The sequence below is a fragment of the Oryctolagus cuniculus genome, chromosome 4 (assembly GCF_051225735.1).
Source record: "Oryctolagus cuniculus isolate XC-2025 breed Fujian yellow rabbit chromosome 4, ASM5122573v1, whole genome shotgun sequence".
In the NCBI taxonomy this organism is placed as follows: domain Eukaryota; kingdom Metazoa; phylum Chordata; class Mammalia; order Lagomorpha; family Leporidae; genus Oryctolagus; species Oryctolagus cuniculus.
In genome coordinates, this window is record NC_142870.1 from 138,568,813 (window position 1) to 138,595,897 (window position 27,085).

A 27,085-nucleotide genomic window follows, 5' to 3' on the forward strand; every position below is an offset into this window, starting at 1 on the left:
CCATGCCAGCCAAAGGACCAGCACAGAGAAGGGCCTAGGACATGGATAATTTTGCTGATGCACAGCCCATGAGGTCCAGAAGTAGGGGAACCTCTTTTTGCTTTAAGATTTCTAATGAGGCTAAAATAGCTCAAAGGTGACTTGCATTGGCACCGGTTTCATAGCCTATCAGATGCTATGAGGTGTTACTCTAAAGGGTTTGGAGTTAACCCAAGACAACTGTGTCCCAGGGAAGCATCAGAAAATGCTGTTCTGATAGTTACCTGCAGTCCCTGAAATGTGGCATAATTAATGCCCAGTTCTATTGAGATCTAGTGCTGCATCCTAAACTGGGAGGAATCGAGGGGAGAAAAATATCACTTCACAGTCAAAAGCAATGGTGGCTTTAGCCTGAGCAAGAACACTAAACCCAAGGCTGGGAGTTGGAAGAGATATCACCAGGAGTTAAACCCCAGAAATCTGAGGGAGCCCCATGCACGGTCTGATCTGAGAATGCTGCGGACTCCTTTCAAACTGTCAGACTTACTGCAGGGGTTCTGAAAGGTGTCAGGCTCTGCACCCCTGTAGAAACCAGCAGAAGGAGCGCTGGCCTGCTTGGCTGCTCAGGAAGGTTCGGAGCCCGGTGTCCGTCAGCACCGTGTGCGCAGGCCCAGGGCCTCGCTGCAGCTCTCTGGCAAGCCCTGGGAAGGTTGATTGAGATGCGCCCTCCCCACTGCCAGCTCTCCTTTGCACACATTCTTAAAATCAGCCACAGAAAAAAAGAGGCTCAAGGACAAGAAAATGATACAACCAGCATTCCATCAACAAGTGGCATATGGAATATGAACATTTTCAAGCTTCTAAAATCATCAACTTTTGAATGTCCTTGGCCTTCTTTTTGTTTGTTGAATGAGAAGAGAATCTCTCAGTCCTGGGTCCATGACTAACTCTGCAATTGCAGCCTCTCCTGGATTCTGGTTTACAAGTCACATCTGATAATCCCTCAACTGTGTTCATTTCTTAAAATCTCCAAAACACTCCAGCTCAGGAAGAGAACCTCAAAGCCCCATAGAAAGAAAAGGAGAAGTGTGAGAGATCCGAGTTCCTCTTCCTGGTTCTCTGCTCCTCTTCTCTGTCCTCCAGAAACTGGAGACACAAGAGGCAAAAATAGTCCAACTCTCGTCATTGCAAATGGAAGTTTCCAGTAAACCCTTCCCGTGCCAAACTGTGACTGGTTCTGTTCCCAATCCAAGCCCCATGAATGATGCCACAAAGCTCCCAGGGGACTGTCCCCTGTTGGGTTGACAGCTTCAGGTGTGAGTGATGCTGATGCAGTTTTAGAGAATGCAGAAAAGTGAGGGTCTTGTCTAAGAGACATCTCCGAGGACTCTTTCTGGGGCCAAGGAGCGGTGCTGCTGTCTGTCCTGAGCTGCAGAGCCAGAGTGCAAGGGTAACTACAGGCTACAGGACAGAGCCTGAGTTCACATCTTGGCTTCACCACTTCCTAGCAGTGTAGCCACAGGTTGCCTCTTTTGCCTTCCCGTGCCTCGGTTCCCTCACGCGTAAAATGTGGATGATAATAAAACTAGACACCATTACCATTGCAGTTCTGAGGTTGGAAGTCAGAGAGACATGAGACGGTTGCTTTTGATTCTAACTTGGGTCAGAAATTGAACAGTATTGCATAGATTTGGGAGATAAGAATAGCAGGAACTCACTCAGGGTATGGAAAGGACCCTTGGTATCAGTACATAGAAGGGCATTTCCGAAGTCTGTGGGGAGATGGAACCAAAGAGTAAGCTTATTTTGGTGCAAAAAAATTTCAAAATCCATGCATAATCTTTTGTACAATATGCATTTTTCCATGAGCTTTGGGTAGTGCCCATTCCTGTTTGCAGTCAATCAATAAGAACGCCAAAAGTGTATGACACCTCATTTTGATCCAGAGCATGCAGCTGTCTGTACCTCTCATTTCATGAGCAGAAAATTTTTGCCAGATTGGGCAAATTACCCATAAATGATCCCTTCACTATGGGGTAGGGAAGCCCCCAAGAGAATGGCTAAAGAGCAAAGACCCCCCCCCCCCTGCATTGCGGAGCGGTGCCCCTGGACTTCAAGTTGTTTGGAGAAGTGTTTAAAAGGGTTATAAGAGTATCTAGACAAGAAGGTCCAATTAGGTTGAGGTAGACGTCCCATAAGATTCCATTTTCCTTACCAAATTCCCTAAGACACCTGTTGAGCTGTAAAGGTCAACCAAGCAATCATACTTCTGAGAAACCACCAGTACTTCCCACCTGTGGCCACCATTGAGTAGTTGAGGATGTAAGTGCAGGAAACCTCTCCCTCCTGCTGACATATTTAGAAAGGAATTCTACCTGAAGGTCACAATCAATTTATCCTTCTTAATCCCTAAGGGTGATTGCACACTGGGTTTCAAAAAAAAGGCCAAGAGCCAAATCACACTAAAATTCCTGGAGCTGGCATTAAATGAGACTTCTTTCACAGAACTCCTTGCAGCAGTTGGATATTAACAAGGAGAAAAGAACAATTATCATTCAGGACTCCAAGTGCCACTTTATGTCACTTTAAAGAATAAATAGACTTCCAGTCCCACTCGGCTGTCTGCTCACAATTACAAAGCAATGGTAAATAATCATGGCAAACGGGAAGTTTGATTTAGGAGAGTGAAATTGTATAAACCACTTGGCACTTTCTCTTCCTTTCTGCAGCAAGGCAGGCAGGACAGCTCCTGCCACTGGTTGGGCTTGAGTCCAAATCTGTACCTTACAGATAAAGGCCCTCAAACTACATTTGAAAGCAGACACACAAACACATACAGCAAACCTTCCAACACGCAGCAAACCTACCAAAGCATTTTTTATAATTTTTATAAGGAGAGAATAATCAGATCACGAGCCATGGTTTAATTTGCTGTCTAGTGGTTTCATTTAGCCAAAGGATCACATTTGTTCACACCAATAAATTGCTTGTGTGGTTTTAACAGACGAAAGTGCATCTTTCCATTTTCCCAGTGCACTGGCTTCCGAGGAGCCATCCACACTCTCCTCGACTTGTGTTGATCCTGTGAATATGGGCGGGAGTTTCTCTCCTTCTGCACCCACAGTTCACTGGAAGGAGAAAGTTCGCTTTTATACTCACTCTGAAAGGGGTCTAGACCCTGAGCAGCAAAGACTTTGATCTTGGGCCCAAAAGCATCTTATCCAAACACACATTCATTTAATCTTGCAACTCAAGAGTGACGGACCCTTCCAAAGTGGTTTGGGAGGACTAAGGGGACAGGGTTGGGGCCAGTGGGAGAGGCGCGGGGCTGTGCCTGAGGAGCCAGTTATCTGTGATACCGGGTCTCGGGAGAGAAGCACTGCCTCTCAGCAAGGCTGGAGGAGCAACGCGCAGCATTCCTAACGCAGCAGTCAGTCTCCTCCAGGGCTTTCCAAGGACAGTGAGTTTTTGTAGAGCACAAAATGCAAGGGCCAACAAGAACTCCCCTCAGGACATCCAGGCAGGCTGAATCCATGGCTGTCCTTTGTCCCACCTCCCCTTCCAGTGGCCTGTTCACCCCTCGCAGCCCTGTCCCAAAGCTCCCCAACCAGTGCCAGTCTCATGGCTTCAGGACTTAACCAACAAAATCCCAAATAAGGTACGGGTTTCAGATAACACGCTTCCCCAAAGAGTTTGCCTGTGAATAGAAAATGTGATTTTCCTTTCGATCTCAATCCAACAAACATGGATTGAGATGACTCATTCCTGGCTACCAGGCCTTGTGGGTAAAAGGATAGTAAGACAATGCTGCGCCCTCCAAGGGCTGACAGTCCAACAAGAGGGGATATCTAGCCAAGTAATCGCGATGTACAATAATTAATCAGAGAGCTCTGAGGGAAGTTCTGTGGGCGCCTTAGTGAAGAAATACTGCTTCCCCAGTGACAAAGACAAGGTGCTCTCTCACATGGGCCATGTATCCATTAGGATTGTATCTGGATGAATAGAATGGATAAGTGCTAACAACAATGCATTCCTCAAAGTCGAGATTGTTAATATCAGTAAAAGAGATTTGGCATGAGGTAACCTATGGCTGATAGTGGAGCTCCATGATGTCATCAGCATGCTCACAGTCCTAGTATCTGTCTTCCTCATTTTTTTTTTATATTTTTTTTCTTTTTTCTTTTTTTTTTTTTTTCGTTATTTTCTTTTTGTCTTCCTCATTGTTAGTGCAAATCTTCTGCCCTCAAATTTATCTTTTGGACCCAGGATGTCCGCTGGAGTTCACTCCAATTCTAGGCAGGAAAAGAGAAAGGGCAAAATTGGTGCTCTCTTTAAAGAACTCTAGAGGTTCCACCAAGTAACTTCTCCCACTTCATTGGCCACCCAATCTTCCAAGGAAAGAGACCGCCTCAATACATTAGGGCTTCTACTATAAGAAGAAAAGGTAGACTACATGTTGGGTAGGCAAATAGCAACCACTCGAGGTTCTCAAAGAATAAATAGGCTTCCCAGAAAGACAAAGTGAGGCAAACATTCTTGGTGATAGAACCAGAGTGTACAGATAAAGGCTGTGCAGTGTTTGCAGGTTACAGGGAAATACGGATAGTCTATACAACTTTACCAAATCAACCTTTGTTTTTAAATGAGTGAATTTCCTAACTTTGCAATGCATTTTGTGGTTACTGTTGTTCATAGAAATCCTTTTACTTGAATGGATTTTGTGTTGGACCCTACAATGAAAAAACAAAGAGAAGTAGTTCTGATTCAAGTTGTGGTAGGAGGAAGAAAATTTTAATAGTTATAATATAAAATAGAGGGAGAAAATTTCCTGGAAAGTGGCCCACAGAAGGCTGGCGGGACTTCAGAAGCAGTGTCGGCAGAGCTGCATCTGAGTAGCTTTAGGGTCTAAGTGCTAAGGGAGAGGAAAGCTGCTCCAGTGGAGGGGACGGGCTATGCACAGATCCAGAGGGCGTGAGGAAGATAAACCAGAGCCAGGCTGCGCTTCACTTCTCATTCATTGAGGCTTGTGCAAGAGTGTGGGGAATGAGGTTGGAAAGGTCAGCCGAGGGCTGTGCAACTCCGGTATCCAGGCAAGGAGGCAGCCATGACGGAGGCCTTGGATCACATCACTTGGCAGTACAGGGGGAGCAACTGTGCCTTTGCACTCTCGTTTCTCTTAATAATGAGCAGGATACATTTGTAAACCGGATTCTTAACATGCATATCACGGGGTGTGTGGGGCCTGGATGTGCATCCACACCTCTAACAGGCAGGTCCTGCAGACAGAGTGGGTCCTCTGCCCAGTTTTGGAACTGGTCTCTGGTGCACCCTGCCCTACCCCCCACAAAAGCATTTGAACTTAATTCTCTCTGGTCACACAACCAGAGTTCTCAGGTCATCTAATTTGGAAAGCTGGGACCCTCAGCACTGGGATGTGTTCTCCCTCCCCCATGGTGTCTCAGTCTCCACTTTGAGGCTATCTAAGTGGCAGATACTTTGGTCAAAGGATTTGAAAACTGCATGTAGCTCAGAGAGTCATGTCAGCAACTCAGGACCAGCATTTCTTTTGAATGAAACAGAAGAGAATATTGTATTAGAACAGGATACAGCATACCGTGGTGCTGGTGTCATCAGGCAGAGTTCCACTTCTCTTTCACTTAAAGGCTGCTGAGGAGTTGCGTGATTCTCTGGGGACCTTCCTGCACGTGACAACTCAATGATGCACACAGCTTTGTCTGTGGCTCCACCTCTCATCTTGAAGCCCACTTGGGTCACTATGTCAGGGAAAGAGTCCTCTAGAAGGTTGCTTACAAGCTCCCTGCGGTTCAGTGCAGAAGTAACACAAGGCACTTTTGACCTTAGCACACTGGCCAGAATTAGTTAGGTACCCACCTACAGCAAGAATACTGCTGCAACTGCTTCAGGTACTTGAAAGAGAAGGAGAACTGGATACTGGTGAATACTACCAAGCAATGTCTAGTATAGGCATAATAGAGAGCAGATGGAATAGGATAGGATAGGATACGATAGGATAGGAGGGATGGGATGAAATAGGATATAAGATAAGATAGATCCAAGTGCATTATTTTATCATTTTTAGTTTTATATGTGTGTGGCTGAGCAGATGTTGGGGCATGTGCTGAGTAACAACTATAAAATATATCTTTAGGTAGGGGTTAGAGGTTAAAATTAAAAAAAAAAAAAAAGTTTGCAAGTGACTGCATCTGAGACAAAAATGTGCCTGAAGAAGAGAAGGGGTTTATTTGTGACATGTGACTCTTTAACAACAAAGTGCAGGCCGGCACCGTGGCTCACTAGGCTAATTCTCCACCTGCGGCACTGGCACCCCAGGTTCTAGTCCTGGTTGGGGCGCCGGGTACTAGTCCCGGTTGCTCCTCTTCCAGTCCAGGTCTCTGCTGTAGCCCGGGAGGGCAGCGGAGGATGGCCCAAGTGCTTGGGTCCCTGCACTGGCATGGGAGACCAGGAGGAAGTACCCGGCTCCTGGCTTCGGATGGGCACAGCACCGGCCGTAGGGGCCATTAGGGGAGTGAACCAACGGAAGGAAGACCTGTCTCTCTGTCTCTCACTGTCTATAACTCTCTCTCTCTGTCTCTCTCTCTCACTAACTCTGCCTGGCAAAAAAATAAATAAATAAATAAATAAAACCAACAACAAAGTGCTCTCCTTTGTACCTGCTCAAAGAAAATAGTTTATAATGTCTCCTGAGCTATACCTCAAAAATAACCCGATGTCACATGCTGTGATTCCTGTAACAAACTCAGTGGGTTACAGTCAACACTTCCAGAGTGAGTGTTAGTTTTTTATTTTCTTTTTGTTAAGATTTAGTTATTAGAAAGGAAGGATTACAGCAAAAAAAGGAGAGAGAGGTGGGAGAGAAAGAGAGATCTTTCATCTGCTGGTTCACTCCCCAGATGGCCACAATGGTTGGGGCTGGGCCAGGCTGAAGCCTGAAGCCAGGAACATAGAACATTTTCTGGGTCTCCCACTTGGGTGCAGGGCCCCAAGCACTTGGGCCATCTTTCACTGCTTTCCCAGGCACATTAGCAGGGAGCTGGATTAGAAGTGGAGTAGCTGGGTCTTGAACCAGTACAGTAGCCATATGCCAGTGTCACAAGCAGCAGTTTTACCCACTAAGCCACATGCTAGCCCCCAGTTTTTTCTTCCTCAAACAGCTACAAGGCATGTATTCTGCCTAGCAGCTTGTTAAGTGGTCAGGAAGAGAAGGTGTTCATAGAGTGTGGAGAAGTCGGGAGGTAGCCTCAAGGGCAACCAAGTTCCCAAGACATAACCATAATAATGAGAAAAGAGGTGTCCTGTACGACCTCTGGTTCAAGTTCCGGCTGGCTGCACCACTTCCCATCCAGCTCCCTGCTGAAGCGCCTGGGAAACTAGCAAAGGGTAGCCCCAGTGTTTGGGACCCTGCTGCCCACACGGGAGGCCCAGACAGAGTTCCAGGTTCCTGGCTTCAGCCTGGCCCAGCCGCAGCCATTACAGACATTTGAGGAGAAAAAAACAGATGGAAGATCTCTTTCTCTATCTCCCTTCCCTCTGTAACTCTTTCAAATAAATAAAATAAATCTTTTTTAAAACAATGTTGAGCAAGGGCTGCTCGTGGATAATGTTAAAAATGTGATGCCCAATAAGAAAACCCCCACCTTCTAAGTAAGCACCTCACTTCTACAGAGGGCAGAGACAGGGTCTTTCCCATGTCAGGACCCTCCTTGTGTCAATGCTCGGTTGAAACCCTGTGTGAACATGCAACATCCACCCTAAAACAATGAGCAGTACCTCCCTGGGTCCCTCCATGTGGGAGAGAAGAGAAGGGAATCTTTGTGGAGGAACTTTGCAATATCTTTCTCAGGGCTCCAGCAGCCAACAAAACAAATATTATGAACTCTGCAGGGCATGTGGTAGGTGTTACATGAGTAATTGACTTGGGGATGTTTCCAAGTTATTTCCAATACTTATAACTGCTCAAGGGACAGAGAGAAAAAATAATAATGTTAGCTAACATTTATTGAGTGCTTAGTATGTGCCCAGAACAATGCTAAAAATTTTATCTATTTTTATTTCACTTACTCCTCTCCTTTATGAGGTCACTACTATAAGTTATTCCATTTTATGTTGGTTCAAAGAACTTAGGAAATTTGCCCACTCATAGATACTAAGTAGCAGAGTTATGATTCAGTCTGTCTTTTTAACTACTACCAAAAAAAAAAAAAAAAAAACTAACAGAAAAATTGGAATTGCTCGGATATAGTAAGGCACTATGGGCTGAATTATTTACCCTAAGAAAGTTATATTGAGGCTGGCACCGCAGCTCAATAGGCTAATCCTCCACCTGCAGTGCCAGCACACCAGGTTCTAGTCCCAGTCGGGGCGCCAGATTCTGTCCCGGTTGCCCCTCTTCCAGGCCAGCTCTCTGCTGTGGCCAGGGAGTGCAGTGGAGGATGGCCCAGGTCCTTGGGCCCTGCACCCCATGGGAGACCAGGAGAAGCACCTGGCTCCTGCCTTCGGATCGGCATGGTGGGCCAGCCACAGTGCACTGGCTGCGGCAACCATTGGAGGGTGAACCAATGGCAAAGGAAGACCTTTCTCTCTGTCTCTCTCTCTCACTGTCCACTCTGCCTGTCCAAAAAAAAAAAAAAAAAAAAAAAAAGTTATAGTGAAACCTAACTAACTCCCTGGACCTAAGAACGTAATCTTCTTTGGAAATAGGTGCTTTTTTTTTTTTTTTTTATTTGAAAGGCAGAGTTACAGGGAGAGGAGGGGAGATAGAGAGAGAGAGAGATCTTCCATTCGCTTGTTCAGTACCCAAATGGATGTAAGGGCCATGGCTGGGCCAATCTGAAACCAGGAGCCAGGGGCTTCTTCTGGGTCTCCCACATGGATTCAGGGGCCCAAGCACTTAGACTACCTTCTGCTGCTTTCCAGGTGCATTAGCAGAGAGCTGGATTGGAAGTGGAGCTGCCGGGACTTGAACCAGCACCCACATGGGATGCTCGTGTTGTAGGTGGAGGCTTAACAATTCCGGCCTCAAAATAGGTGTATGTATAGACATAATTAGTTAAGCTGAAGTCATACTGGAGTAGGAGAGGTCCCTAATCCAACATCACTGGTTTGCTCGTAAGAAGATGGTCATGTGAAGACACAGACAAGTGGCAAGAGCACACGTGAATATGGAAGCAGAGACTGGAGTGATGCACTGACCAGCCAAGAAACACCATGGATGGATGGCTGTCCCCAGAAACCAGCTGAGAGGCATGGGATACGTCTGCCCTCATGCCCTCGGAAGGAACCTATCAAGCCAACACCTCGACCTGCGACTTCTAGCCTCTGGAACTGACAGACAATACTTTTCTGTTGTTTTAAGCCACTCAGTTTGTGACATTGTCTTATAACAGTTTTAGGAAGTGAATACATAGGGTAAAGACATAGTGAATTGCCATGGCCAAATAGTCATCTAACCAAATCTAACACAGCACCATGTTCTTCCCTAGTAAGGAGAAAACTGAGGCACAGAGATTTGGAGACTTTTGTTCGGATTGAGAAGCAGTCACGGCAGCCAGCCCCTCAGCCATCTGTGTGCTGTTTACTGTTGGCTGTCTCACCCCATGAACATGCTGAGGTAGTGTCCTTTTCAACTTTGTGCTCCCAAGTGGTGACCCATGGGGCAGAAGCGAATCTTCCAGAGTCAGAGATCCTCAATCGGACTTGCCCCAAATGGTAGTTAGAAACATACCAGGGGACTCCAATTCAATCCCATCAAGGTGGCATGTACCAATGCCATCTCACTAGTCCCAGTGATCAATTTCTGTTCACAATTGATCATAATGATAGGACTAAGAGTCAAAGGGATCACATAAACAAGACTAGTGTCTGCAAATACTAACTGATCGAATAAAAAAGGGAGAGAACAATCACACATCTCCGTGGGCTCTCTGTCCACTCACTGCTTACTGGGAGTCAAGGGGAATGGGCCCAGCCCCATGAGATACTGGGTGAGCCAGGGAGGGTGTGGGTAGTGTTGGCCACCTCCATCTTACGTATAAATTCTGGGGTAGCTGACTGAGACACTGGCTGTCACAAGACTACATCCAATCAGTGTTGGGGACAGACATCAAATGGCAACTTCCCTGCAAACATCAGATGACAACTTCCCTGGGACACGGGAGCAGTCACTTCTCAGAGCCCAGTTCCCCCACAGTGGGTCAGGGAAATGAGCTGTAAAGTCTGTTGTCCAAATCTCAGTGAGCTGAGTGCTTGGTTCTTGGTGGCACTTCCTCTAACCAAAAAGATGACTCATCCCACATGAGAGGCAGCAGTCCCATTCTACAGAAGTGTTTTCTCTCACAACCAATGCTGTACTCCATGTCACACAAATGGAGTTCATCTGCAACTGGTAAGCAGCAAAGATCCCTGGAAATCCATTGACCCCATCATGTGTACAGGGAAATGTCTTAGAGACACAAGAGTAGGAGGAGAAGTAAGAGTAGTAAAAGGTATATTATTATTGTTAGTGCTATTAGTATTGCACCCTACAGCTCACAGATGCAACACCTCCAAAGCCAGATTCCTCAAAAGACTAGATACCATTGTGCACTGTATCAGCAGTTGTTAAAATACAGATTACTGAGTCCCTCCCAAGGAGGGTCAAGTTCAGGAGCCCAGTAAGGACAATGGGAGATTCAGGTGCAGGTGGTCAAATGACCACACTTGGAGAAACCTTGGGTTTAGCCTTTCTTCTCCACTGAGCTCCAAGGACATGAAGCAGATGAACTCTTATGTTTCCTCCAGCCTTGTGACCCCAATATGTTCCCTTGATTATCTCAGGTCCATTTGCCCTACTGACACTGGGGTGCTTTGGTGCCCCCGCACTGGTCTTTAACTGTTCCTACACACTCTGCAACCTTTCCTCTGTCCCTGGATTATCTGTCTGGATCTGAGGAGCCAGATAGGATTATCTTAACATTTGATAGGTAGATCCTATAGATATCACTGCTAAAACGACCTCCCAATACAGATGGAATAGTAGGCATGCCACTTTATCCGTCTGTACTCTTAATATTTAATCAGTCCTGCCCAGTTTCCTAACTCAGGCCCCAGAGTTTCAGGGCATCTGGAAACTCTGACCTGTCATGCGAAGTTGTATGCAAATGATGAATATACAGGCAGTGTTTCAGAGATACAAGTCATAGCCAGGGAAGGTTAGGAACCATAGCCCTAGGCATCATCTGACTCACTGCTCTTGTATAGGAAGTTCGTTTCCATCATTCTAAGCCACATGGTTTGAATCAGAGACAGTTCCCCATCCACTTCTGCAGATCACAGAGAACAATGTAAAAATCACCCTGGAGTGTGTTCATATTCTTCAGTTATGTGCCTCACGTTAACCACCAAGGACAGATCACATGCAGTGCAGTTCCTGGGGTCTCTGGGAAGACAGCAGCAGTGTCAATAGCATAGTCTTTCCTCTCTCCAAATCCCTGCACAAAAACAGGCAGAACAATCTGATACCAAATCTAAAATACCCTGGACACATTTACAACGAAACTAAGGGCAAGTTTTCTCACAAACCCCAAACTACAAGCTGGTGGAGACAAACCACCAGTAGCACAAGGTCAGTGCAGGAGACACATCTGTTGAGTGGACAGAGCAGAACCCCTAAGTAGCCAGTGGGATAAAGTATAGCTGGGATTCGTTTGAGATATGCCCTAAAACTGGAGTTTCAGCAGGGAGTAGAGGCCATTGTCTTCTTTAACAGGAGAAAACAAGTGGTCCCAGTATTGAAGACTGGTGGGGCTAGAGCAGTCCAGACCCCTGAGAGCTGTCAAAATGGATCCACCAGGACAAGAGGAACTTTCTAGAGTGCAGTCGAAACTAACAGGATAGAGACAATAGTGAGCAAAGACGGACACAGAACAGCTGTGAAGCAAAGACGAAAGCTCAGAACATAAGCCGCTCTGCTTAATACTGTATTAAAATCACAGAAGTGGGATGTCAAAGATAGAAAAGCTTTCTTGCACCTGCCTCATTCTGTAAGCTCAGGAATACTGATTCCACATAAAAAATGAGCAACAGGAAAGAATGGAAGTCAAATCTCATACAGACTTATTGAGGGAAAAATAAAGTATAAGGAGCAGAACAACTTCTCTACAGACAAGGAAACCATACCAGAAATCCACACCCACAGACAGATCATAACTATAACAGACAAAATTAAAGAAGTCAAAAGCATGAAGAAAATGATACAAGACTTAAAAGAGCAACAACTCTCAAAAAACTCCAACTCTGGAAAATACTTTAAAACAAATTTTAAAAATCATACCATAAGTCAAAATCAAATTAAAAGGAACACAAAAATAAATAAACACAATGGATAACATATTCAGAGAAATAGTAGATGAAAAGGAAGGGAAAAAACTTTAATCAAAAATAAATTATGGGGGCCGGCGCCATGGCTCAATAGGCTAATCCTCCGCCTTGCGGCGCCGGCACACCGGGTTCTAGTCCCGGTCGGGGTGCTGGATTCTGTCCTGGTTGCTCCTCTTCCTGTCCAGCTCTCTGCTGTGGCCCAAGAGTGCAGTGGAGGATGGCCCAAGTCCTTGGGCCCTGCACCCCATGGGAGACCAGGAGAAGCACCTGGCTCCTGGCTTCAGATCAGTGCAGTGCACTGCAGCGCACGGGCCACAACGGCCATTGGAGGGTGAACCAACGGTAAAGGAAGACCTTTCTCTCTGTCTCTCTCACTGTCCACTCTGCCTGTCAAAAATAAATAAATAAATAATGGGGCCCAGCGCCATGGCGTAGAAGATTAAGTCGCCGTCTGCAGTGCCGCCATCCCATATGGGCACCCGTTCAAGTCCTGGCTGCTCCACTTCCTATCCAGCTCCCTGCTATTGCACCTGAGAAAACAGCAGAAGATGGACCAAGTACTTGGACCCCTGCACCCACATGGGAAACCCGGAAGAAGCTCTTGGCTCCTCGTTTTGGCCTGTCCCAGCCCAGGGCCGTTGCGGCCATTTTGGGGAGTGAACCAGTGAATGAAAGACACCCCCTCCTCTGTATCTCTGCCTTTCAAATGAATAAATAAATCTTTTTTTTAAATGATGAAAAAGAGAAAAAGAATTAAAGAGAAAGTTGCAAATATTGAAAATGGGCAAAGAAGACTGAACATTCAGAAATCCCTGACGATGAAAAGCAAAGCAAGGAAACAAAAAATACAGATTCAAAGACCTTCCCTGAAATGACGACACATTTGGAGCTACACATCCGAGGAACACATTTGCGACTGTCAACCTAGAACAATCAACCTCAGATAAGCTTTATTAAAACTAATAAATCTAAAGAAAAAGACTTTTAGACTTCTAGAAAAAAATGTGATTTATAAGGAAAATTTTTATTTTCATTAAATTTTTCAGGAGCAACTTCTTACGTCAAGAAAAACATAGTAATTAAGATACTCAAAGAATAAGCCAGTGCTCTTATTTCCAGCGAAACTGACTTTGAAAAACAATGGGCACAGATTGTTATCAATCAGTAAGAAGGTGGAGAATGTTGCTTCCATGAGGTCTTCCTGCCGAATCTTTTGAAGAGCAAACTTCAGATGATCCAAATGCTGAGATACACATGGACATAGGCCTGATGATGAGCATGAAATACAGTAACCAGCAGAATTAGACAAAGGAGGAAGGAACTCACTGGGGAGAGGAGATGCCTATAGATGAAAAGATAGAATGCATTTTCAATGGCCGAAGCCAAACTGTCCTCTCTAGGAATGCACATTTGAGTGCAAAAACTGTAGTGGTCAGGTGTTGTGACACAGCAGGTTAAGCTCCATTCAGGACACCCACATCTCATATCGGAGTGCTAGTTCACGTCCCAGCTACTGAGCTTCTAATCCAGCTTCCTGCTAATGCCTATTGGGAGACAGCAGATGATGGCCCAAGTGCTTGGGCCCCTGCCACCAAGGTGGGAGACCTGGATTGAGTCCCAGGTTCCTGGCTTTGGCCTGACCCAGCTCTGGCTGTTGCAGGCATATGGGGATTGAACCAGCAGATGAAAGATCCATTTCTCTCTCTCTCTCTCTCTATTTATATATATATATATATATCAATATATATATATATATCAAAAGATTTATTTATTTACTTACTTATTTGAAAGTCAGAGTTACACAGAGAGAGAAGGAGAGGCAGAGAGAGAGGTCTTCCATCCGCTGGTGCACTCTCCAGCTGGCCACAGTAATAAGTATAAGACATATGGACATGCTTTCTAAATTAAAAAGTGTGAGGTGGAGAGTGTTCCTGAAAATCTGCATGTGTTTCCCTTCTTTGTTCAGCTGTGCATTGACAAGCATTTTATCCTTATAATAAGGACATTTATCAAGCCTCTATCTGGGATGGGGAACATCTGACCCACGGGCCATACAAAGCTCATGAAGCCATTGGGTCTGGCCCTGCCAAGGCAACTGCAGGTGGAACTCAAAATTCAATAAATCTATAGGAGGCTAATTTTTTAAGTTGATAATTTTGGATGGCCCACGAATGATGTTATAAATGTCCAAATGGCCCTTGGCAGAGAAACGTTTCCCTACCCCTGACTTGCATGCAGATGCACCCATCAGAACAAAGTCTTGCTCAGGAGGCAGAGGCTTCACGCTTCGTCAGTCTGCTCCCAGATGTAACAGCAAGTATTCACCTCGTTGGCCAAGTTATATCTGTCGCATCCCTCAGACAGGATGGAAAAACTGGGTCTGTGTTCAGGGACAAGCGGCGTTACCATAAACCTATCCTCACCCCAAAAATAATGGCTTTAAGAGATCATGTTCTTCTGTCTTCTGTGTAAAAGTTTTAATAGAATTCGGAGGGCAATACTCCAGAGAGAGACCACTTTGCTCCAAACTCACCCCATCATTGGTCACCTGGGGTGCTTGTTAAAAACACACAGTTCCAGGCAACCTCCCAAACCTGCTGAATCAGAATCTCTGGGGGAGGACTTGGAAATCTGAATTTTTAAAAATTTATTTATTTGAAAAAGTCACAGAGAGAGGGAGAGAGAGAGAGAGAGAGAGAGAGAGAGAGAGAGAGAATCTTCCATCCACTGGTTCAGTCTCCAGATGGCCGCAGTGACCAGGGCCAGGCCAGGCTGGAGCCCAGAGCCAGGAGTCAGGAGCTTCATCTGGGTCTCCCACATGAGTGGTAAGAGCCCAAGTACTTGGACCATCTTCAATTGCTTTTCCCAGGCCATTGGCGAAGCTGTATCAAAAGGAGAGGAGCCAGTACTCAAACGGGCACCCATATAGAACGCCAGCATCATGGGTGGCAGCTTTACTTGCTGTACCATGAAAGTCCTGAGATCTGAGTTTTTAATAGGCTTTATTTAAGAGGCAGAGAGACAGAAATTTCCCATTAGCTGGCTCACTCCCCAAATACCCTTCCTGGCCAGGACTGTGCTGGGTTGAAGCCAAAAGCCAGGAATACAATTGTAGTCTCTCACATGAGGGGCAAGAATGCAACCACTCATGTCATTACCACTGCCCCCTAGGGCGTGCGTTAGAAGGCATCTGGAGTGAAGAGCCCGAGCTGGGAACATAGCTCCACAAGGCTCTCAAACCCAGAGCTTTTCAAGAGGGCCAGCGAGCTAGAAATCAGTCTGCTTGGGCTGCCACAACCAAATGCCATTGACTGGGTGGCTTACACAGCACGTTTGTTTTCTGAGAGTTCGGGAGGCTGGAAGTCAGAAGAGAGTAGCAGCATGGTCAGAGTTGGGTGAAGGCTCTCGTCCTGTTTTGCCCATGGCCACCTTCTTGCAGATCCTCACATGCCCCCTGCCTTGTGTGTGTATGGGGGGAGGGGGAAGTAGGGAGAAGAGGGTAAGAGAGAGAAAAGGGTGGAAGAGCAAGTTCTCCAGTCTCTTCTTTTAGGGACAGTAATTCCACTATGAGGGACCCACCCTAAGGGTCTCATGTAACCCTGATTACCAGCTAAAGACCCCAGATATCATCACACAAGGTGGGGGTCAGGGAACAGATGGATGGGGAGCACAAACATTTAGTCTCCCCGGGGGCATTGAGGCTTGGTTTCCTAAAGGGGCATGTGTTCACTTGTGCAGCTGGGTCTTTGCTTAGGGGTTCTGCTTCTCAGCAGCCTATGCAAACCGCGTCATGTGAAGCGTTAAGTGTGAATACGCTGTGCGCCATTGGTTTTGACGACTGACAGTGAACAAAGCGCAATGATTTAAAATAATCAAAACAAAACCAGCAAACAAAAGGGAGAGGGAGAGAAAAGTAGAGAAACATCAATGCTACCAGGTATTTGGGATGTTAGTTCAGTTAAGCACTAAATTTAACTGAATTTAGTTCTGGATCTGCTGATAGCTCAGGCCAAAGGAGAAAATGTGCCTTTGTGAATTCTTTCCTCTTTCACCCGTATTAAGTTCCAGGTAGAGTTCCAACTTTTCCTTGTACCACTCAAGCCAAACTGCTATTCCCAAACTTATGCCCTTTAAAGATGAGAAAAGTCATTGAGTCTTTTTTTCCTCCCCAGAGCTTAACATTTCATTGTGATGCTTTTCTAGCTTATTGTAGAAGCAAAACTAGCCATTCCAAAAATACCCAAAGGGGAATCTCCCTCACCAAATGTACACTAGAAGCTGATGAGAAAAATAACACATTTTGCAAAATGTGTAGTTGGGTTGTTTTTAATAGATAAAAAGAGCTTCTTTCACTGTATAGTAATTCAGGTAACCGTGGAGATCCAAGCACTCCACAGACATGGCAGGAAGAAGAACTCGGAAAATCACTAATTCCCTGATTCCAAGTCAGGTACCCAATTGGGCAGGTCCCATTGTTCATCTCTCTATAACAACAACAACAACAACAAAAGACAGCTTGAGAGTGGAGGAATCCCTCCTCCCAGGCTCACCCCTGCCATAAACTAATCAACTGGATTCCACAGAGCACTTCACTTACCCTCTCTGAGCCTGTTGTCTTCATTAATTCAATAACTACTTTTTGAGCATCTAAAATGTACTAAGCACTGCGTCCAGGTGAAGGGGCCAGCCCTGCCTTCCTGGAGACCACAGTCTGGAGACAAGGGAACTTTCCATTCCGTGACGTGTTTGTTATTTCTTTGTGCAGGTGTCTTGCCTCTGTTCCTCATTAGTTTGGCACATAAAACACATGTGTGAACAAAAGAACGAATGAGTGAAACAGGAAGGCTATTTCAATCACTGTATCTCATGCCATTACCACTCTTCTTGTGGTCCTCTTTGTCAAATAACTCAAGCCCAGGTGGTCCGTCTTCAACATGACCTTTCTTTCCACCAGCCCTCAGGAAAACCTTAGTCATCAGCCATTAACCTTCTCCCTTCATTCTTTTCTAGCACAGTTACTTAGAATCTACTGCCATTCTTCTTACCACCCCTGAATGTTTTCCTATACCATAAATTCCACAAACATCCATTAAGCTAACAAAAAGTACTGCAAAAATGGAAAAATGGAATGAAAAAATGTTTCTTTGGGTACAAAAGAAAAATCAGAAGCAATGCTGATGAGGGGGTCTTCAAAAAGGCCATGGGAATGTATATTAGGAAAAATATATGTGCGTATCTCAAAATTGTTTTGCATCATGAAAATAAGCATCTCTTAACTTCGGTTTTTGAACAGATTCTTTGAAGTATCCTTTTATGCAGCAAGCCCTGGGGAGACCGAGGTGTTGGAGAACATACTGTATTCCACGTCCCCCGTGGCTGTGGACAGACGGCTCTTTGCAGGTGCCATTCATGGCCACAAAGGGTGTGCTTCATTCCTTTGACTCACAGCTATCAATATACCAGAGCACCCCAAATGCCATCGTGTACTTCCTAGAAGAGTCTTACATTGACATTGACAAATGCTACCCGCCACCCATGCTAGCCCTTTATACAATGATTTTCAACCAAAACAGGTACGTTTGCTGTATAAGAAAGTTAGGAGTAGGCTTTGTGGTACAGTGGGTTAAGCTGCCACATAGAACGCCCACATCCCACATTGAAGTGAGGTTTGAGTCCTCCAATCCAGCTTCCAGCTAATGCATCCTGGGAGCAGCGGATGATGGCCCAAGTACTTGGGTCCCTGATACCCGTGTGGTTGACATGCATGGAGCTCCTTGCTCCTGGCTTTGAAGTGGCCCGGCACAGCCACTGAAGCCATTTGGAGCGTGAATTAGTAGATGGAATATTCTCTCTCTCTCTCTCTCTCTCTCTCTCTCTCTTTCTCTCTCTCCTCTCATCGTCACCCTGTCTTGCAAGTTAAGTAATTAGTTAATTACAGAAATAGGTATAACATAAACCAAATTTTACTAACAGAAAAAGAAATAGGTGAAGAAAAAAAAAACTTGAGTTGTCTATCCACTTAATAGTCCATGAATCCCTACACCAAATGCCTGCAGTGTCAAACTCTTATCTCTACCCTTAGTATCATTTTCCCACCACTATTTGAACAATGGTTGAGATACAGGTTTCTCCAGAAAGCATTGCTCGGAAAATAAACTTTAAAAATAAGCAGCACATGAATAGTATCACAGCTGAAAACCACTCGTACACATGTCATCTCAGTTACTATTCATATCAGAGGCTGAGGCTCAGAGGGGGACCTAACCAGACCATGGCTTGTGTACTCACTGAGCTACAGTCAGGCAGAGCTGGCATTTATGTCTCAGCTCTTCTGAGCCAAAATCCCAGAGCCAGTCTAGAGGAGGTCCCAGTTGGTCCAGGCCTCATACTCACAAAAAGCTGCACGTTGAGATTTTATCTGTTACCTCCAATAGCATCAGCCACAGATGTAAAGAGGCACCTCCTGAGAATTAAACAAAGACAACATTCATTATGCAATGCTAAATGTGTGTTGTTTGTGTCACATTATCTGGGCATTTCGACGCTCTTATTTTTCAGTGTCTTGAGAATCTCAGTGGAAATCGCCCAGGCTCCTCTCAAACTCTCAGAGCCTCGTCAAATCTCTTCATTTTCCCCCGTGACATCTCTAACAATGTTGCTTACTTGCTGTCACTTTCCCATCTGAAAATAAAACTGATGAGATTTTCCTTGTTTTACAGTCCAGTTGTATGTCTATCTCACCCACTTCATCTCCCTCAAAACCCTGTTCATTGGCCCAGGCGTGACATAAATCTTAGCAAGATCACATGTCCTCATGTGCCCCAGTCCGAGAGCACCTGCCTGCGGCTCGCCTGCCCGTACTCGCCCGCATGGATGAGGTCTGAACGCGCTGCTCCCTACAGAACCCAGCTGGTCGCAACGCATGACTCTACCCTGATAAATGAGCTGCTTCTACTGGCGCTGATGGTGGATTCAAAATAGCAAAGGGAGCCTTTGGATTATTTAAAATCATAATATCTCCAGGCCTCAGTTCCTTCATCCATAAAATGAAGAAAGTAACACCCTAATGAAAATTAATGGAAGATCATCAAGGGCTTCTCACAGCAAATGCAGGCTCTGAACTTTTCATTTCTTCCCTGCTCCTTAATTGGGCACAACGTCTGCCCATCTGAAAGAAGAGGCAGATTTTTCAGAGCCCCTTATGCACATTGTAGTCACTCGCCTCACATCAGAACGAGGCCATCTTCATGGGCATCCCCTACTTGGCTCCAGCTGTGCTGCCACATGACCGTAGCCAGGGGCACCCAGATTCCTGCCCCGCCCCGGGCACCCTCCTCCCTCTGTGCCCATAGGTGCTGTCCAGAGTCATCTCCAGGCCCAGCTCCTGCCCTTGGCCCAGCTCACACCCCGGGTGGGGTGTGAGTGCAGATCTTCACAAGCCAACCAATGTTAACCGCTCCCCATTTTTTCCCTTTCCCTATTTATTGTAGCTTTTTAGAAAGTTGATGAGGTGAAATATTCTCCAGCAGAGGAAATAATATAAAGCTTAAAAGTCATTGCTGATGGAACGGTGAAATAATTCCACTACTTTTCTTTGAGCAAAATAATAATAATAATAAGGCAACCCGAGGTGACATCTGGGGATTCCATTATTGATAGGTTGGAGGGAAACATAATGGCTTTAGATGAACAGGTTTTCCTTTTAACTTGTTAGAGCACTTTGGGATAAAGAGATGAGAAAGACAGGTGCTACACAATAGAGCAAACCTGGCACCAGCTTATTTACATAATTTTGTATAGAAATGCATTGATGTATGAAGTATAAAGTGGCTGTGTTGAATGGTGAAAATATTTTGGAAAACAATCTATTTTCACTACCTATCTCTAAAATAACAGAACATTGTATGAAATACCTCTTGCTTCTTTGTGAAAATTATTGGTGGCTTAAGCTCATGTGTGTGTGCAGTTTTAAGAAAACACCATCTTTTATGCAATTGTTTTAGGTAATTCTTAAGAATGTGTCCTCTAAGTAAATGAGACATTGAGTGGAGGAGGGGACGGGAAGAAAAATATTTTTGTCTTTTTTATCCACCACGTGGTCTGCTCTTCATTTCTTCGTGATTAAAGGCTATCAGGAGGGCTGGAGAGTGTGTGGAGCAAAGATTATAAACAGCAATTTTTGCAGGCCAAATTGCTTCCTAAATGAGGGAGTAGGAGATTGCAAGGGGAACATAGCTGTCTCTTTCGCAGCATGCAAAGGTTTGTGCTGTGTGAGAAACTCAATCCTAACTCCCTTTTGACAAGTGTTCCTTAACAGGCCTCCTAGATATCTGAAACCGATTTTAACCCACGCGGGTCCTCCGCTGACCACAACGCTACCTGAGTGGTGCGGTCCAATTTCCAGGCTGCTCACCAGTCCTCAGGCCTATGGGGTAAGTAAATATCTCAGGAGGCGCCCAAGATCCTCAGGGCTCTTAAGCCTCGGCTGGAGGAGGAAGGGTTCTTAAAATTCACTGCCCCAACCGGCGCCATGGCTCATTTGGTTAACCTTCCGCCTCCAGCGCCAGCATCCCATATGGGCACCGGGTTCTAGTCCCAGCTGCCCCTCTTCCAGTCCAGCTCTCTGCTGTGGCCCAGGAGGGCAGTGGGATACCAGGAGGAAGCGCCTGGCTCCTGGCTTTGGATCAGCACAGCACCGGCTGTGGCAGCCACTTAGGGGGTGAACAAATGGAAGGAAGACCTTTCTCTCTGTCTCTCTCTCTCTCTCACTCTCTAACTCTACCTGTCAAATAAATAAATTAAAAAAAAATTCACTGCCCCAAGAAGCATTGCTCTTCTCTTAGCCGTTGTTGCTGATGTTGGCTTCTTCTTGTTTTTAAAATGCAATTTTTATTGTTACCAATACTTTTAACCATAAAATAAGCTTAGAAGATGTAAAAAAAAGTCATGTGTCCTTACAAACTGCTGCGTGTTGAGGTTTTGACGATTAGGGCTGCACTTTGTAGCTCAAGGGAGTGGAATAAAAAGTGCTGAGAAGCAATTAGAAGCGTTAGCAGTGAGTCGGCGTGTCAGGGGATTGGAGAAGAGCAGAGTCGCAGAGCTGGAAGCACCGGGAGAGGTCGTCCAGCTGGCCGCCCCTGGCATGCCCAGGGAAGGCAGCGTCTCAGATGTACCCGGGCACAGCAGCCTAAAGTGAGTGCTCCCAATGTGGTCTCCGGGCCAGCAGCTGCGGCTTCACTTGGGAACTTGTTAGATGCGCACACCTCAGACACCAGGCTGAGCTAGGGCTCAGTAGTCTGCCTTTTAACAAGCTCTCCACTTGATCTTGGTACAAGCCAAAGTTGGGAAGCACCGCCCTAAGGTCACCTTCCCAGGGCCCAGCTAGCAGTAATTGAGTGTGCCCTTCCCAAAGGCAGTGGAAGAGGAGTTGGGAAATTCATCCTTTCCCTCGAGGGAACCTCTGTAACAGGAGTGTTTCTAGTGGCCAGATCCAGTTAGTTTCTGGAGTTTTCCATCCTGATGACTTCCAACTCTTTCTAGCCTTGTGACTTTCATCCCAAGACACATGCCTAGAGGACATACTAGTAAGGTAAAATAAAATGGAATTTTGTGATGTGGAAGATCAACATGAGAAATCGGCCCTACTCTGAGGTCACAGGTTGAGGCTAACCCCAAGCTTCTCTCAACCCTAGTGGCACCAGTGGGGGAAGCACATATCCATTGAATTTCCTTTGCACTCCCTCAACACAAGGAGCATGTGCACCTCCTATCGTGGGCCCAGAGACTCCTGTGGCTGAGTACAGTGTCAGGTCTTAAGAGCTGACTCAGGCAAACGCTTTACCACACCACACGCATGGCAGAAACCAGCCAAGGCAAGACAGGGTAGTTAAGGAAGGGAAAGAAACATCCTCTTTTCATGCACTGTGAGACTGGTATTGTTTTTACCTTCAGCTTGAAGTGACCTCTCTCTCTTTCTAAACCAGGAACAGCTGAAAGAGGATGACGTGGAATGCATTGTCAACCAGGATGAACTAGCCATGAATTACCAGGAGCAAGGCTCCTCGCCGTGCAGTCCCCCTGCCAGGCTGGGTCTGGACCAGAAAGCTTCACCCCAGACTCCAAGCAAGGAGAACATTTATGAGGGAGACCTTGGCCTAGGAAGCTATGAACTCAAGCTTGAACAGACTCTGGGTCAATCCCAGATGAATTAATCGGCATGGAGAGTGCAGATGTCATCAGAAGCAATGCAAGGCCCACTGAGGAATTCAAGCCAAGCTGACAACACAGTGCAAGGGAGACGCTGAAAAATGTGTTAAGAACATAAATTGGAGAGAATTGAACCCTTGTCAAATGTATCCTCTCGTGTCTGTGGAAATGAGAATTTATTGTCATCCCTCTATATTATGCAACTGAATTTAATTGCTTGACAGCAGCCATTTTTATTACTGTAATGGGTGGGATATGGGGTGGGGGAGGGGTCGGGCTGCAGTAAGGATGAACCACATGTGCTAGGCCACAGGGGCTTCTACCCTGTAGGCAGCTCACTTGGATTCAGGATTCTACTCCATTCATCATGCAGAGTTCAAACCTAAGAAGAGGTTCTAAGTGTAAAAATGTGGCTCCTCAGCTAAAGGAATGTCCAATTAGTTAGCAAGTGAAAAGTTTTATATTTCTGGGACTTGGCTCCCAATTGCTCGAAATGACCCCAGAGCTCCATGCAGAGCCCAGATCAGTGTTCCTCGCCTGAGCTGGGGAAGCTCCTGGTCTTGCTGGCCTCCTGTCCACACTGCTTTTCCCTGCGGCCAAATGGGTTGCTGACAGCCCAGTGTGCCTTGAGCTTCCTGCACTGCCGCTGTCTGACCAGGGAAGGCCCCTTCCAGGGACAGCTGGTCTCTTTTCCCAAAACCATGTTGCACCAGGGGAATGGCCAACATGTCCTTGCTTGCATGTGAGTCACTTCTTAGCTGTGCAGGGTCCCCTGTGTACACTGGGTCATAGAATCCACACACATGTTGCTCCCCAGCAGGCAGGAGAATATTCCTGCATTCACAGCTGATCACCAGGGTAGACAAGCAAGGAAAAGAACTGACAATGCATAGAGCCCAAGGAGGACCAGCATTAGGGGCTCTGGACTTCCCCTTACAAGGCGTGGCTCATGGCCCACATTCCAGGGACCAACACAATAGCTTCTAATTCAGCTGCATGACCTGTGCCTTTCAAGCCATAAAGATACCTCAAGTCTAGCTTCTTTTGAAATGCAGATATTAAAGTGAGACTCAACAATGCAGGTGCCCAGGCTGTCCTGAGCTTTCGAGGGAGGTGGGGACCAATGTCTTCCTCAGGCCAGGGCTTAATAATAAATAACATATGCTTTGCTGATCACTTGTTAGGCCTTAAATATTAACCCTGGTGGTGTCAGGCACACTGCTATCTATGTCAGTTTTCTTGTTTTCCAAACAGTAGAATCTGGGGCACAAATTGTTTTATACCCAGGAAGTATAACCTTGTCATTTCAGGTAAATATGGCAAGTGGTGAAGCATGAAGTTTTTCTAATTTGACTTAATCCTAATAAAATTTTATTATAAAGTATGGTTGCATTGGCAAATGCTTTATTTACGGGCATCTTCTCCATTCAGGTTAATAGGAAATTCTAAGCACTTATATGTGAAGTTAATGTAAAGGAGATGCAAGTGTCCTGTGGCCTGGTAGCAGACACAGAGACTTGCATGACAAGCCTTGAAGGAAACGAGTGGTGTTGGAGTGGAGAGGATCTTCCAGAGAAAGGAATCCTGAGTCAAGCAGAGCGGTGCAGCCTCCTCCTTCCCCACTGGAGGAGACTGGAATTCGTGGAGAGCCACGACAATTGAAGGAGGAGATAGTAGGGGGCAAAGGAAAGAGCAGAAGAAAGGAAGGATTCCTCTTATGTCTGCCCCTGTCCTGTGAAAGGCAGAGATGAGAATTAGTGTTTTCTTTGCCTTTGTGTAGAGAAAGACACCAAAGGGAAGATCCCCCCACCCCAGGAAGGGCAGACACTGGTGAGGGCACCAGTGGAGAGAAGGGAGAGAAATACCGCTTACCGGATGGGTGTGGGATAAGGGGGAAGGGCTTAGGGGTCGCGAGCTAAGCCCAGCATCAACCCGCTGAGAGGACAGAGCCCTCATCCTGCATCGTGAATGGTTGCCAACAAGGAGAACTGGTGACTGCTTAGTCAGGGCTGGGCCACATATCCAGGCTGATTCTAGGTAGGTCCGATAATCATGAGTCAGAAGAAATTCTGCCCACCCACCCCCTTCCCCACCCCACCGCAGGCGATCTTCAAGACCATCCTCCAGTCTGGGATGTATTAGCAGCCTCTTCCCTTATAGTCAGTCCAAGACCAGAGCAGAGGCTAGTGTCCCAGCTAGTAGCTCATACAATCAAATTCTTTTCTGCCCCTGTTGTGAAGGATAATAATTTATGATCTTAAGAAATGCTCTGTGCTTTGATTAGCAGCATCAGGACTGTGAAATTCAAACTATTATTTACTGCCAGTTTCAAATGAATAATACAAGCAAAGGAGCTTCATTCAAACTACTAACACTTCCACCCATGATTAGAGCTTTAAACAGGACTCTAATTAATTAACTGACTGACAGGTCTCCCTTGAACCTCTCATCGTTTGTACATCACAGAGACATTCACAGGTGTGCAGACTCACACACACACACACACACACACACACACACACACACACAGAGTTCCATTCGCTATTGAGAACCCTGGTAGATCCATTTGTGATATCCACCCTGGTACTTGAACTTGTCCAAGCTAGTCTGAAGCCTAGTGACAAGTGGCATCAGTGTCTTCATTTGTGAAGTCTCCAGAATTTCTTAGAGGGCACTTTAACCAAATAAATCAAAATTGAAAAATATAAGGGCTCTTTAAACCTCCAGCTTAACTTGCAGAACTTTTATTCTAGATACGTGAGAAATCATACATCTGAACAGTATTTATTGAAACAACTCAACTGGCATGCTGATTAAATAAGTAATGGCACAGCCATCTTTTTAGAGCCTCTTATGTGCTGATTTGGGAGGGAGCTTCAAAAAGTTTGTGGAAATGTCTATTGAGAAAGCACCCACAAGGATTGTAACATTTTTCCACCAAAATAAGCATCGTTTAATTCCATTTTTCCACAAACTTTTTGAAGTACCCTCAGATCGTTAAATAAGAACAGCAAGATGCAGGACAGAAAAGAGGACGTGCAGCCATCCTGGCAGACTGAAGAAGACTCTGGAAGTATGGTTGCGCCTAAGAACCTGGGAGAGGCTTACCTTTCCACGTTGTTCTTTTGAGTGTTGTACACTACATATGTATTATTTAATCAAAGTCAAAGAAAATAATAAGAGTCCTAGGAAATAGCTCGTACCAAGTACTGAGCCACAATAGAAGATGAAATTTAAAAATGGAGAAGCTGTTATTTTTCACCATAATCTTTTTTGCATAAGGCAATGTACACGATGATATTCATTATAATACTACTTCTTATCGCTAAATATTGCAGAGGGAGAGCAAAATACTCAGCAATAGAGGTGTCAGCTAAAAGGCAGCACACCTGCTAGGCAACGCTCTGCAGCTGTACTTGTATAGATATGGGTCTAAATGTGTGCAGTCACATGGAACTATTTCCAAGATAGATCATTAGTGAAAAATTATTGTGGAATGATAGCTGACTGATGGTCAGAGGAATGGTAGGATTAGGAGCATTGATCAAGAGGGGTTTTTGTTCATTTGTTTATCTGTATTTTTTTATTTCTACATATATCCTATATTCATGTATTTTCTGTATATTAAAATAAATTTAAAGGTATGAAATATGAAAGTGGGTAAAGTAATAAAGCTATCATTGTCAGATCCTAAGGTAAGGAGGAGCCCTAACGGTCATAGTCTGTTATCAGGTTGGCTTTTAGATGAGAAGGGAGAAGGCAGATCAAGAAAGACTTCAAAGAAGAAGTGACATTTGAGTGAGGTCTTGAAAGATGGGAGGGTTTTGCCAAAGTGGGGTTCGATCAATAGTATGTGGTAAAGGCCTTCCCGTGAAAGGGGACAGAGGGATCTGAAGCAGCCTAGCATGTAAGGGGAATGCGGTTATTCTACATGGCTGCAGGTTGTTTGGGGGTTTGAAGCTGGGAAATAGGAGAATAGAGGACATGCTGAAACTGTAGAACAAATTAAGAAGCCTGGGCCATGATCCCGTGAGAATGGGGAGCTATTGAAATATTTTGAACAGGGAAGATAATTACACAGACCAAGGGGACTGCAAGTAATCCTGGAGGCATGTGATAATCCCAGTGAGGTGTGATTGCAGTAGCCCCGGAGAAGGATGATGCGAAACACAACAGAGGCACCATCAGAACACGTGGGAAAGAGGACAGGTCCTAGATAAGTTTCAGGGCAAACATCCACGAAGTTGGTAGCAGGCTGGATGTGGACCATAGGAAGTTGAACGAGCCCAGATTACTGCAAGGTGATGACTAGTTAATGGCTTCATTCACTGAGAGAGAAATGGGAGAAAACACAGGTTTGGGAAAAAATCAACAAACTCATCTCGGGATATGTTGAGCCTGCAGGTCCAATAGGCTCAGGGATGTCCAGCTGCTTCAGTGGACCTGGAGTTTAAGTAGAAGTGTAGGCTGGAGATGCAGATTTGAGGGGATGGGATGAGCAGCA

General features: G+C 45.5%; 1 protein-coding gene across 1 annotated transcript in view; it reads left to right on the plus strand.

Annotated features, from left to right (window-relative positions):
- The window catches only part of SLC9A9 (solute carrier family 9 member A9), a 626,265-nt gene extending 602,300 nt beyond the window's left edge, over nt 1–23,965 (plus strand). Inside the window, exons 15-16 of the mRNA XM_002716580.6 lie at nt 20,702–20,807; nt 22,359–23,965. Of these exons, the coding sequence (XP_002716626.3) occupies nt 20,702–20,807; nt 22,359–22,586 (334 nt within the window). The 3' untranslated portion in view covers nt 22,587–23,965. The remainder of the gene's footprint in view (nt 1–20,701; nt 20,808–22,358) is intronic.
- Nucleotides 23,966–27,085: the final 3,120 nt, after the last annotated feature.